The sequence below is a fragment of the Salvia splendens genome, chromosome 8 (genome assembly GCF_004379255.2).
Source record: "Salvia splendens isolate huo1 chromosome 8, SspV2, whole genome shotgun sequence".
Taxonomy (NCBI): domain Eukaryota; kingdom Viridiplantae; phylum Streptophyta; class Magnoliopsida; order Lamiales; family Lamiaceae; genus Salvia; species Salvia splendens.
In genome coordinates, this window is record NC_056039.1 from 9,939,773 (window position 1) to 9,954,222 (window position 14,450).

The window sequence follows — 14,450 nt, forward strand, 5'->3', positions numbered from 1 at the left end:
GGGTTTTATTGCGATATTCTTATACGTATCATATTGGTATCTCATCCAATCAATCTATTCAAACATATTGTAGATAAATAGTATTGAAACATATAAAGAATATACAATCGGCGAATCACCCTCTAAGGCTAGTGAATAATTTAATGTCTAAATTGGTGCCTTAGGTTGGATTAGTAATTAAAGTGCTATTATTGGGTTTATCATTAATTATTTGTTGTATGACGAAGATATTAAGTAATTTTATAAAAAGTTATGAAACGTGTATTATTATGATTATGGAGTATAAAAATATCAGTTTTTTCATAGAGCAGCAAATGTCATTGAATATCACTTATTATTAGTTCAATTGAGAGCTACTCAGTGAAATACAACTAATTCTCCATTAAATAAAAGGAACTCACTTTTTTAATAATTCTCATTTTGTTATTTCCTAATTGAAAATAAATCTCATTCTGTTCTACTTCTACCTGATTGAAAAATAAAGAATCCATTTTGTTAGCACAGCAGAAAAATCTACGTAATCTGAAGCCGCCATTAGTGCCAGTCTGTCACGAGGTGTCTTCTCCCGCTAGCATTCATTTACAGCGCAAGAATTTGTTCTTTCCCTTGATTGATTAAACCAATCCCAGTTCATTCTATTTCAATTCCGATCATTTCGCCTTTATCCGGTCGATACCTCATTCCCATTTTTGCGAACAATTGCCGGTTCTTCCAATCGATTACATCGATAATGTGAGTTCCTCAATTGTTTTCGTTTTATGTTCCATTTGATCTGCAAGATTGACACGCTGTTCGTTTTATAGTACTTTGTAGCAACAGTATTTTTCTTTGTGTTGCCCTTTCCGGAACCCATTTTGGATTTTCATTATTTCCTGTAGTCTCGACTGAATTGGATGCTTTTATAGTAATTTTATCAACCAGCTTCTGATCATTGTTTGCAATGCCAGTTTCTGCTGTGGGAACCTATACCCCCTTCTGTTAGGGATTAGGGTTCTTACATTTCTAAAAGGGATTCGGAGAAATAGTTGGATTGGTGTATTGCATGAAAAGTTTTTCCAAATCAGCAACCGGATTGGGGAAGTACTGAATTCAAGCATTAAGGTAGTATTATGTGATAATATGTTATCCGCTTCTTAGATTTTAAGCTACCCTTTCTCTATTTATTTTGTACTATCACATAAATGATTGCTGTTTGTTAATCGATTAGGATTTCTCTTGGAGAAGAGCGTCTTTTGGGTGACTGACTTTTAGTCTCTGCATAGGAGATGGGGCCAATATACTACATACTAATAGCATTGCCTTGTACAATTGGTGCAATGGCATTGGCAGTTCTCCACATTTACAAGCATCTTTTAAATTATACTGAGCCCACATATCAGAGATACATTGTCCGCATCATCTTTATGGTTCCTGTAAGTATCTTACTGCTCTACGTTGCACTTACTGTTTGGCTTTGCTGTTCTTGCCGCTGCTAATAGTTCACAATCGTTATTTGGCTGCTTTCTTTTATATAGTGTTTCTAAATTACTTTATTTGGAAGACTCTGGTAGCGTGTCTTGTGTTGTCATGTAGGGTTTTATTTCAACTACCGAGTTTGTAAATTCTCGGATGCTAGGCATCTATTAAGCATGAAACTTTGGTTGTTTAACTGGATTTGTGTGTTAACATAACATGACTCTTACAATTCTCATCTTAAACAATATCAAGGTATAGTGTTCAACAATCAATTAACTGTGAGAACAAAGTTTAATTTATATGTCATGTCGTTAGAAAAGCCCTTAAAAACAATTGATACTTGTTATCAATTTAAACACAGGCTCGGACAAAGTGGTTCTTGTAATAAGATTATAGTAAGAAACGTACTGGGTAGGTAAAAGTTTAGAAAGCCGTCCCAATGCTTGACTGCATGAACACTTAATCCTGCCTTAGACTGAAAGGCAATTCCGAATCTGATGGAATATAATGAAATAAGCAACTTTGAGGTTCCTTTGAAATGATACTTGTTATCAATTTAAACATAGGCTCGGACAAAGTGGTTCTTGTAATAAGATTATAGTAAGAAACATACTGTGTAGGTAAAAGTTTAGAAAGCCGTCCCAGTGCTTGACTGCATGAACACTGAATCCTGCCTTCGACTGAAAGGCAATTCCGAATCTGATGGAATATAATGAAATAAGCAACTTTGAGGCTCCTTTGAAATGAGGCATGAAAAAGGGATCCAGTACAAAGACGTTCCTCCCTTTGGAATCACATTGTCTGATGGATAGGACAGAGCACTTTTAAACCTTTGGTATAGGGGGAATGTTGCTCAAAGGATTTGAGCTCCTGGCTACAAACCACGACCCCCCAATTTTCTTTTTCTCCATCATGTGACGCACGGTGAACTTTGGGGCTATTTGTCTTTTCAATTTGAGTTTTACTCACATCTCTGATAAAAAAAATCTTAGAACTATGGCACACACCCGTCAAAAGATAGAGAGAAATTGGCAATGAAGTTTCCATTTAAAGATGATGTCTCCAATGCACATATATGAAGCAAAAAGTCTAGTGCATTGTCTACAACCTTTGGCTATGGAGGATCTACGAGCTTCTTCTTGATTGATACATGAGTGAGACAAGCATAGTATTGGCACACTCAGGTAGCTGTGCAAGCACTGTCTCGAGAAGAGGAGAGATTTGGCTCTGCTGTCTCAGGGAGAGAGGCAAGTGCATATCACGGAGAGGAATAAGTGCCTTGCAGGAGTTCTCACAGTTGTTTGGGTGCGACTGACATCCGAAATGGCTGCTTCTATGCAATGCTGAATGGAACTACCACTGTGCTGACGTTTTTCAGAGGCAGCAATCCTAGAAAAAGATGTATTGCAGCAGCACCTTCTCGATTCTATTTATTGTTGAAAATGCAATCAATTGTCGAGTCAACGCCCTTCACTACCATCTTCTTCATTCTTTTTTGCATCCGGATGGTTGGGAAAATTGATAATGTGAAGGGTATTTAAAGATGAAAAGGACTTTCAAACCAAATTTTATAATGAAAGGAAAAATATAAGAAGGGAAGAAAAATAAGAGCTTGTGGAACCTGTCGTGAGCGCCTGTTAGAGAAAAGAAGCAAATGGAAATTTATATTGAACTCTTTGGAAGTGAAATGCAAAATTCAATAATTATAAAGATAACTCCTTCTAAAGAAGGCCCTCTTCCCTTCTAGGAAGCCTCAGGAAAGCCGTACAATACTCTTAATCTCCCCCCTCCTTCTAACCTTAGGACACTATATATAATGGAACAATAATTAAGACGCAACAAATGATAATTAAGACTAATAAACTAGACAATTATTAATAATAAAGACTGCATAACAGCCACTCTCTCATCATGGGTTCTGTAACTGCCATCCACTTATTCTGTAACTGCCACCCACTAATTCTAAGGCACGTAACTGATGTGTATCAATTGCACCACCCGTGAAAATAGCCTTGTCCACAAGGCTAAAAGGGTCCTCCAGGATCATGTGGCTCGGCGTCCACCGATGATTCTTTTCCGGCGTCGTGGAACATCTCGCCGGTCTCAACATCTTCCTCCCCAACTAAAACTTGTAGAGTCTTTGGCGGACAACGATGGGTTGGACCAAACTTTAACCCACACTTAAAACAAGTTCCCGCTGCGATGTGTTTTCGAAACTCTTCGTTGGAAATACTCCTAAATGGCCGGGGGTTAAGTGGTGTAAAGGTTGTAGTACCTTGTTCGGCATGTGAAGAATTCGGAATGTTTATAACAGATCTGATACTTAAGTAGCAGTATTAGGAATGTCTATAACAGATCTGATATAGGATACAGCTCTTGTTTGTGACTGACCAGTATTTTAGAATATTTCTGTAACTGTGATAATAAGGTGGGTTGATCTTTAGAACCTTATTCTACTGCATGATAATAATATTAAGGAACTCGATTTGGGGATCACTGCCATAATGATTGATGGCCGGTCTAACTGAAATTCCTTGAAAAAACTCCTTAATTGGAGAAAGATCCTTCCAACAGCACATGTAAAATATAAATATAACATATTATTGTAGACACCCGATATCAAGATGAAACTTTAACTAACTGAATCGTAAACCTTATTCATGATGTCATGCCTGTGTTAGAGAAAAGAGGCGAGAAAAGTTGGAACGAACTGGACGAACAGAAAATATATTGATATATTAATTGAAACGAAACAAAAAATAATCCTCTTGCCAGGCTAATCCTCATACGAGGCCCTACTGTGTAATTCCATTCTTTTACTAAATTCATGACTTGCCATTCCTCTCAAATCTATGTGAACTTATTTATAGGTCTCTCAAAATAATAAGGAAATCTAGATGACTTAAAGTTAAACTTATTGACTTCTGCTGTTTAAGGATAAGACTTCTGGACTTCTAATAAATAAAGACAAACTTATGGCCTTCTAGCTTCCGCACACATGATGCGTATCGGCCTGATACCAAATATTTTTGTACTTGTTATGCCATTATATCTGATATTTCTATATTTATATTTTTGTGCTCATGCCAGAAGCAAAATAGAAAAAAATTAGTTGGTTTGTTTGATTAGAGGTTGAACTGGACATATTTCAAATTCGCTTTATCATGTTGGTTGAGTGTCCTGACCATCTTGATATCTGTTATCTAACAGGTTTATGCATTGATGTCTTTCTTATCTCTGGTCCTAAACAAAAGCACAATTTACTTCAATTCAATAAGAGAAATGTAAGTATGGTTTAAGAAATTTCTTTCTATGTTTTTTGAATCTCTCTTTATATTTGCACAATATGGGTAATATGTATGCGATTCTATATTATGCTCCCTTCTTAAAAATCAAATGGCTGTTAGTAAGTACTGAAGAGTGGTGATTGCATAAACAGCATAACATTATTGCCCTATGTCCTCTTGACCTTCATTCCCTTTTTTTGGGGGATAAAAGTCATTTTTGTATTTGGTTGACTCTTCTGTCACTCTTTTTCTTCATTCTTCCTATAAAATTCCTCATATTATTTTATTAGGTCTTGAGTAGTATATTCTCATCGATTTTGTTCTTAATTGCGTACTCATCAAGTATTCCTTGCCTTGATGAACTTTTGTATTTATTGTTATATGGTTTCTTTTCCATTACTCCTGTAACTCCGGTATGCTGGAATGGAATGAGGATGGAATTCCTCTTTGAACATCCATGCCTGATTATGAGGTTAAAATGTTTTTCTGGTAGGAATCATCAATTCTAAAGGAATGCCCATCCCATGCGGATATGATCAGATGATCCTCACCTCCTTTTTATTTACCTATTTTTCTGTCTCGGCTATCAAGCTACCGGAGATAAATACAGCGATATCTTTAAATTATTTTTAAGTTTGGGCTAAAATTCACCATGAAGTCAAAGTTTGGGCTCTAATTTAAAAATTATTAATAATACTACTAATAATAATAATGATAAATCTTAAATTGTTAATTGTTTCTAATTAGTGATTATCAATTGTAATAATGAAAAGTTCTGAAACTAGTATAGGAATTACACTGCCTTTCAAGTTCAATTTAACTAAAAAAAGGAATTATATTTCATTCATATCACATTCCTTATGGATACATTTATTTCAATCCTTTCCATCATAATTCCATTCCTTAATTATAACATCCTCCTTCATACTAGTGACTCCCTTGAAATATTATTTTTCCTTTAGTTTATTATGGGAGAGACTGTGTTGGCGTTAATTCAAATCTTGAAGCTGGACACTCATCTTATTCGTCCATAAGATGGAACCTTGCTTTTCTTTCTAGTATATGGAATTGAGTTTATTGTCCATCTATCCGAGCTATTGTGCAAGTGATAAAGAAATAATCGTTACTCGATGGGCATAGGTTTGTGACGATACTCAACAGAATTCTCATCTCTTTGTAGTGCACCATAAAGTTGAATAAAATCATTGAATGACTTGACTGCTCTGTGCTCACGTGAATTGTGAGCCAAATATTAATGGCATAAGCTTAAGGGCTCAACTATTACTTTGTATGCATGGTATCCTAGTATTTCCTGAATGATTATTAGTATCTTATTTGTCCTTCATAACCACTTTCTCTTTGCTCAAGAAGTCTCTGTCCCTTAATTCTATAGGCAGTTTATGCTCCCCATGCCTCTCCTTTCAAGTTATTACATATTAACACGTGGATTTGTTCAAGTCCTTCCTGTGTGATATGATGTTTTTATGTTGCAGTTGGCAGTCACTTTATGAATGCTTTTCATGATTAAATCTACTACCCCCTCCGTTTCTTGTTAATAGAGGCGTTTCTTTTCGCCACGGAGATTATGAATTAAGACAAAAGAAATACGTAGTAGATGTTTAATTTGTTAAGTGGATAGTCAAAAAGTAGGAGAGAGAATAAAGTGATAAGTGAATAATGAATAATGTAGGAAAGAGAAAATGTGTTAATTTTTGGCAAAAATAGAATTATAGAAATGATCCTATTATGGTGGAAAGTCCCCTAATGGATAAACGAACGGTGTGAGTACTATTTTTTTTTGCCTTGCTAGGTATTTTTCATGTCTCATTCTTCAAATTACATAATTGGTCCAATCTGCTGTTTTTAGATTTTTTGATCCGTGAATATGATTATACTTTTTTAATAGGATGAATATGATTATTCTTAATGTGCTTGTCTTTTGAAGGTACGAAGCATGGGTCATCTATAATTTTTTGTCACTGTGCCTAGCATGGGTAGGTGGTCCAGGAGCTGTTGTCGTTAGTCTGTCTGGTAAAGTTCTGCAGCCAAATTGGTGCCTAATGACGTGTTGCTTTCCTCCAATTCCTTTGGATGGGTAAGTCACTACTAGTGATCCATGAAAATATAAATTGTTTGAGTGGAGACAAGTATTTAATGTAGGCATCATGATCATCCATTGTTCCATCTGTTTAGTTTCTTTCAATTTTTAGTGTGTTTTAGTATATTATGCTGATTTGGAGGGAGGGGGGGGGGGGGGGGGGTGGAGGTTGAGAGTAGGTTTATCTACTTGGTTATATACTTGATTATCAAATTCTTTTTTGTTCCGTCAAATTGTACTCTCTCCGTCCCACAAAGTTTGTCCCATTTTACCATTTTCGTCCTTCCCACAAAGTTTGTCCCACTTGGAATCTTACCAAAAACAGACATTAAATACATCCCTCAATCTCCTCAATGTGGGACCCTTATTCCACTACACCTCCATTTAATACAAAGTCAAACAATTTCTTAAAACCCGCGCCCGGTCAAACTAGGACAAAGTTTGTGGGACGGAGGGAGTATATTCTAAGACTACAATGTTTGAAGGTATTTCATTGGTTAATTTGTCGATGCAGCAGACACTAATAATTTAATTGCTGAGAAATAGTGGCTTCTTAATCTTCAATTTTTCGAGAATAGTTTAATAGCTAGTTTTTCAACTTGATCATTGTTGGATTGCCTGATTTACTTGGCACGGGTCAGATAGTTGTGTAGCTGTTTTTGTAATTGGTTTTACATGTTACCTGTTGCTTTTCATCATTATGAGCAATTATTGTTTTTGTCCTGTTGCTCAGTCGTCCTTAATGAATTCTCCTTCAAATCTTGTTTATGCTGTATTATTTGGAACCTCTGAAATTTTCAATGGAACGGGATATCGCCCTATGCATGCTGTACATGGGAATGTTGAGCTTTCTTAGGTTGTTCTTAGTTAACCTATGGTTGCTATGCTGTACAGGCGTTTTATACGTAGGTGCAAACAAGGATGTCTGCAGTTTGTGATCTTGAAGCCCATTTTAGTCATTGTTACCTTAATGCTTTATGCGAAAGGGAAATATGAAGATGGAAACTTCAATCCACTACAATCATATCTTTACCTCACCATTATCTATACCATCTCATACTCGATGGCACTTTATGCATTGGCCTTGTTTTATGTAGCTTGCAGAGAGTTACTGCAGCCATTCAATCCTGTTCCCAAGTTCATCATAATCAAATCTGTAGTATTTCTTACATACTGGCAGGTAAGATCAGAATATTGCTTCTATTGCTATGTTGAATCATTCCTTGTTCTTTACTTTCCACCTACATATGTCCTGATCTTTGACTTGAGTGTCCCCATCATATAAGATATTAAGTTAACTGTGTTAGTAGTACATAAGCTGCTATATCTTATTCGATTAAGTTGTTTTGTTTATTTAGGGGTTCTCTTAGACTAGTCTTGTAGTCCCTCCGTCCCATTTAAGATGTCCACCTTTCCTTTTTAGTTTGTCCCACCCAAGAGGCAAGATGTCCACTTGCTATATTTGGAAATAAATCCCTCTTTCCTTTCTCCTCATTAAAATATTCAACTACTACCTTTTTTTCTCTCTACTTACTCCACCTAACAATTCCTCCTAAAATCCCGTGCTACTCAAGAATGTGGACATCTTGAGTGGGACGGAGGGAGTATTAAACTGTCTCTAAGACCATAAGATTAGTTAGTATAAAAATGATGAAAAGTTGTTACTTAGGTTGAAATATCTAGAAACTTAGCAGCAAATTGCTTGGAAGGAAGAGATTTCTAGGAAAACTGTCTCGTTTGTAATATGTTTTTTCATTATTGATCTCTTGTTTCAACTGTGACTCAACGAATATGTGTCTAGTATACTATTCTCTGGTTTCCTGTTGTTGCTCTTGCATACTCGTCAAATAGACTCACAAGTCAAGATGTGTGTTTCTGTTACTCTCAGCCATCAACAGAACACAGTGAGCTAGCTATAAATATAATCACTGTATATATGTTCAAAATCTAAGACTCCTGATGATGAAAAGAGGTGTCCTACTGAATTATGGATTCATGGTAGATAACGTTGTGTTGTACTTGCGCATGCTTCTACTTCAGATGCAGTATCATTCTTGCCATCCTATGTATTTTCTCATATCTTTTCTGATTAATGATAATCACATTTAGCATATCTCTATGTGGCCACCATCACTTGGATGCTATCTCCTCATCTGTAGAATTATATTTGGAGTATAGAGTAAACCCTGAGTCTTGTCATCAGGTTTAAAAGAATTATATCATATCCATCTCATAGAGCTGTGGTAGATGCCGGGATTGGGGGCTTGTGTTTAATGTTTACTATCAGAACTAGAGCATTTTTTTGTCGTGTTTCTAGTCACTTTCTGTGGCTTGCCTATTGTTTCACATTTGCTTTGACCTTTTCTGGATTACATGGGATGCCTTAGATTTCAAAGTTGCTTGTTTTTTCTGCTCGGTTGCTGTTATTTTGGAACTGGTGTTGCTATGTGCTTGATAACCTATCTTGTGTGCTTCATCATGATGAATTTTCTCTTACAGGGTGTTTTGGTTTTTCTTGCTGCTAAGTTTGAACTAATTAAGGATACTACAGAAGCTGCAGAATTTCAAAATTTTATAATCTGTGTGGAGATGCTTATTGCGGCCATTGGGCATCTATATGCCTTCCCTTACCAAGAGTATTCTGGTGCAAATATCGGCACAAATTTCGGCTTTACTGCAAGCCTTACCCATGCTTTGAAATTGAATGACTTTTACCATGATACTGTACACCAGGTAAGATCAAGGTTGATGGCTTCATTCAAATGGAATTCATGCTTCGTATTAAAAGTATTCTCACACTCTGCATCTGGAATTTTTGCACAGTTTGCACCTACCTACCATGATTATGTGCTCTACAATCCCAGTGAGAGTGAAGATGGAGCAAGAAAGTACAGGGCACGGACGTTTGTCCCAACTGGTCTTGAAATGGACACAGTTAGAAGAAACAAAAACATGTATGGGAACAAGTTGGAAGATGTGCAATTATCCAGCGTATCATCGTCGGGGAGTAGAACTCCTGAAATTTCAGATGCTTCACCAGATACTCTAAAATTGGAGGTTCTAGACTCTTCGTTGCTCATGGATACATCGAATGCTGACTCTGTGCCCTATGATCTTTCACTTGTTGACATAGACATGTCTAGTTACGCAGCAGAGGTTCCAGCAGCTAATGAATCCGAGACAAGGTGACGGCTGCGATCTGTAGAGCATCTGAATGCCGTGTATGTTCCCCCCCCCCCCCCCCCCCCTAAACAAGTGAAAAGAAAGTAGGTCTCTGTGTCACTAGAATCTGCTGGCATTGTGATATGTACATATAGTTGTTGTAGAGACATGTTTTGACATTTCGTATAGGAGGTTACATTGTTGGTTGAGTGTCTTGATTGTTTCGGAACTAATATTTCTTGCTTTTGTTTGATGAATATTCTTACTGCCCTTTACTTTCTAAAACGATTGAGCAGCGTCGCACATCTAATTCGCTTATATTTTTGTATAAGTATTCGATTTTATCTCTTTTTAGCATTTTAACAAAAATGTTACTCTCTAAAAGTAATCACACACAAAATAACCCAGCACTTGATAATAGGGTTTAAAATATACTGACAAATCTTCTGCCAGTATTTCGTCTTTTCAAATACACGTGACAAACTAAACATAATTGGGTGATCTTAATACTTCTTTGATTCTTTTAAGTTTCATGATGGTTGTTGTTTTCTACTTTGGGACCAGCTTATAGTGCCATAGTTAAAGTGATACCATGTCTTTGCAAGTTGATGATAGAGTTCATATTTACAAAGCTCCAAGGTTCAAGGTTTATATCTCACCAACACTATAACTCTATTCAATAGGAATAAGAACTTTCAAAGTTTTAATCTATCTGGTTTACAGGAATTTACAAAGTTTTAATCTAGCTTTTGCAGTTTTCAAGAACTTACAAAATTTTAATCTATCTTTGTGTACGCTTCAAGGTTATGCTATATGGGCAAATTGCAAATAAATCATAAAATATGATCAAATTCTTGTCCGCTCTATACTTTTCAAAATCTGAAAATTATATTATGAAAGAAAAAGTTTGCCATTATTCCATTGGTCTATTTTCCAACAAAATAAGAGATGATGTGGCAATCGATCTTGAATACATGACAAAACAACGGTCGACAAAACGACAACATTTGATTTAGTGTGCAATCATGAGATTCCTGTATTCAAGACCGACTATCACATCTCTTATTTTGCTGAAAAATAAACAAGTTGAATAATTGCAAAATTTTCATCTTTTGTTATTTAATTTTTTGATTTTGAAAAGCATAGCCGAAATTCGACATCTTTGTTGATTTATTTAACAATTTATCCTTATTCAATCAGGGTTAATCACAAAGTCTTGTTTGCATGTGCACCAAAAAGAAAAACTGAAAACGGATCAAATCAGATAATGTCAATATCATAAGAGGCCATTAATTTTCAAAAGTAAACGCCTCGTGACTAGAAATTAAAGCAACTGAAAATGATATCTCGTGAATACTACTCAACCAAATTTAGATCAAGAAATAACACTAGTAACAGAGTTACTAAATCAACAAAAAGTATATACAAATTAAATAAAAACATAGTGATGAAATTAATATCGAGGGATTCCACCAAGACCACCCTTTGAAGCAAATCCATTCATGAATATAACATATGAATCCTTAAACCTCCGTTTTGAACCAAAAGGCTTCCCAATTTTGACAACCGAATCACTCTTTCTCACCTTACTCGACTCCGTTCGAAGCTTAATCTTCGTACCATTTCCCTCCCGACTCGTCTCCTCTTCCTCCTCGATGCTCTCCAGCTTCATCTTCACTATCTCCTCGATGTCCATCCTCATTAGGTTCTTCCTTGCCCGGCAAGGCATCGGCCACCTCATGCTGGCTAGCTTGGTTCGAAAAAAGCTCGTTAATTCGATTTATTATAGTTTGTAGAAATGTTGAGGTATGTTTTGAGATGGGGCTTATTTATAGTTAGTCTACCCCTTATGGTTATGTGTATTAGTTGGAAAAGGTAGCTCAAAGTGTGTGATAAGGCAATTCTAATTTTATTATTTTTAGCTTTTTACAACTTGACTTGATCATTGCAAACTCTTTCTCTTGTTTAATAATTCAAAGATTTGTCATCCAACAACAAATCAACTAAATAATACAACTGATATCATGATGTTGGGTTAGACAGAAATTTGCTTTAACCATTTATTTGGCTTGCTGCAACTTTTATGATTCCTTCTAAACTAGCTTTATTTTATTTCTGTATTTGTTGATTTATTATGAAAATACACTCTCAACTAATAAAGATTCGGATACATGATGCATCCATCCATCCAGATTAAATTGTACTATAGTTCAATAAATCTTAATTAAGATTAATAAACTATAGTTGATGTTTAAAAATAATCAAGCCTGCTTAAATTATTCAATTAGCATTAATTGGAATCAATTAATATTTGACTATTACTTAATTAATATTTTTGTATAATTGCGCACGGTTGGGAGAGCTGCATGCATTTTCTTCCGAATAAGAATTAAAAAATCATAAGAATCGGCACACTCATCCTAAATGGGCTTGGGTGTTTAGGCTCAGAATGGGCCTACTAGGCTAATAGTTAGGCTATTCGCTTAGCCCGACTTGGATATGTTGCAATAATATTGTACAAATATAACTGTTGGTCTTTTAGGTTGAGATTTTTGGGCTAATTGAGAAATAAGATATATTTTTAGCCACCCATTCACAATTTTTGTGCGATGTTAACTACGGAGACATTATGTCAACTAGGGGGCATAATTGTCATTTTCGCGCGATGTTAACTACAGAGACATTATGTCAACTACGATATCAACAACAAACGTTATTTATGTCAACAACAACATTTTACAAATAATTAATGTCAACAACAAATATTTTCATATCAACGACCTATATTATTTATGTCAACAACAACGTTTTACATATAATATATGTAGATATATGTAATTGACATGAATTATATATGTAATTGACATGCATTGTACACATAGTTGACATTATATGTGTATAGTTGGCATGAATTGTATATGTAGTTGACATGGATTGTACACATAGTTGACATTATATGTGTGTAGTTGACATGAATTGTATTTGTAGTTGACATTATATGTGGTAGTTGACATGAATTGTATATGTAGTTGACATGAATTGTATATGTAGCTGACATAGATTATATATGTAGTTGACATTATATGTACGTAGTTGACATTAAAAAAGGAAGATAGCTAAATCTTGAATCTAACTCTTAGCAACTAATTCCCAACTAGGGAATATCACCAAACATCTAGAGTGCATTATGATTAAGCTTGATTCCTCAATCCAGCTCACATCCAACACAGTTGATAATACAAAACCCTAAAACTATAAAACTATATCAATGACTATGATTCAAGCATCAAGAGGTCAACAAAAGGGCTAATCTCGTAATTTCACACACTGCACATGTTCATACATGAAAAATAAACTCAGAGCATCTCCAATGGTAATAGGCCAGCCATAGGCTAACCACAAACTCCTCCTGCCACATCATCAGCACTAAACCCCCCCCCCCCCGCCACATCATCAGAACAAACAACTGGACAAGCAATAGGCTAGCCACAATAAACAAAATTATAAAAGACAAATAATTAACAATCACACAAAATACGGAATTAAATTTACGACACAACACAAATACGGAAAAATTCAATAATAATATTTAAATTTAAAAAAAGTACATTAATTAAAAAAATTACATTAATTAAAAAAAATCTAACGACGTGCAGTCCTCCGCGCCCACAACTCTTTAATTAAATCCTTTTGGAGTCTAATATGAGCATCCACTTGGCGCATGTCGGCATGTGCCGTGAGGGGGCCGACTTCATCGTGAGGTACCCCCTTCGTACGTTGGGGGCGACCACGCCGTGGCTTGGGCCGGCTTCATTAGCATCTTCATTGGCCCAACTAGTAAGTTGTACACCTTCATCTTCGAAAATCGTGTTGTGCAGGATAATACATGCATACATTATATCAACAATGTAGTCGACATGCCACAAACGCGTTGGACCCCTAATTGCCGCCCATCAAGACTGGAGCACACCAAATGCGCGCTCCACGTCCTTGCGCGCCGACTCCTGTCGTTCCGTAAAGTAGGTCTTCCTCTCATCTGATGCGCATCTGATCGTCTTCACAAAGACGGGCCACCCAGGGTATATCCTATCCGCCAAGTAGTAGCCCATACCATGCTGGTTCCCGTTGGCGATAAAACTGATGGCCGGACCGACACCCTGGCACTGCTCGTTGAAAAGGGGCGACGAGTTGAGGTCGTTGTTCGACCCGGCTACCCCAAAATATGCATGCCAAATCCACAGTCGGTAATCAGCTACGACCTCGATGATCATCGTGGGATTCTTTCCCTTGTAGCCGGTCGTGTAGAATCCTTTCCAGGCAGCGGGGTAGTTCTTCCACTCCCAATGCATACAATCTATGCTGCCCAACATCCCGGGGAACCCATGCTTCTCCCCGTGCATCTGCATCAGATCCTGGCACTCTTCAGGGGTAGGGCTTCGAAGATACTG

The 14,450-nt window shown here is 36.4% G+C and overlaps 1 protein-coding gene across 2 annotated transcripts; it reads left to right on the top strand.

Moving 5' to 3' along the window:
* Positions 1 to 436: 436 nt before the first annotated feature.
* LOC121743237 (transmembrane protein 184A-like) lies at positions 437 to 10,287 on the top strand. Of its 2 annotated transcripts, none has more exons than XM_042136480.1 (8): positions 437 to 732; positions 948 to 1,101; positions 1,263 to 1,412; positions 4,666 to 4,739; positions 6,688 to 6,837; positions 7,735 to 8,020; positions 9,340 to 9,573; positions 9,664 to 10,287. In XM_042136480.1, exons 3-8 carry the CDS (start codon positions 1,266 to 1,268, stop codon positions 10,027 to 10,029), a joined length of 1,257 nt encoding a protein of 418 aa, XP_041992414.1. In that variant the 5' UTR covers positions 437 to 732; positions 948 to 1,101; positions 1,263 to 1,265; the 3' UTR covers positions 10,030 to 10,287. The 2 variants fall into 2 exon arrangements, with proteins under 2 accessions (XP_041992414.1, XP_041992413.1); XM_042136479.1 differs by having other exon boundaries at positions 438 to 732; positions 1,208 to 1,412.
* Positions 10,288 to 14,450: the final 4,163 nt, after the last annotated feature.

Bases quoted from the DNA above. Each gene is read 5' to 3' on its own strand.
- LOC121743237 (XM_042136480.1), top strand. From the start codon at position 1,266: ATGGGGCCAATATACTACATACTAATAGCATTGCCTTGTACAATTGGT. The intron at 6,838-7,734 runs GTAAGTCACTAC...TATGCTGTACAG, and splicing joins CCTCCAATTCCTTTGGATGG to GCGTTTTATACGTAGGTGCA. The intron at 9,574-9,663 runs GTAAGATCAAGG...ATTTTTGCACAG, and splicing joins ACCATGATACTGTACACCAG to TTTGCACCTACCTACCATGA.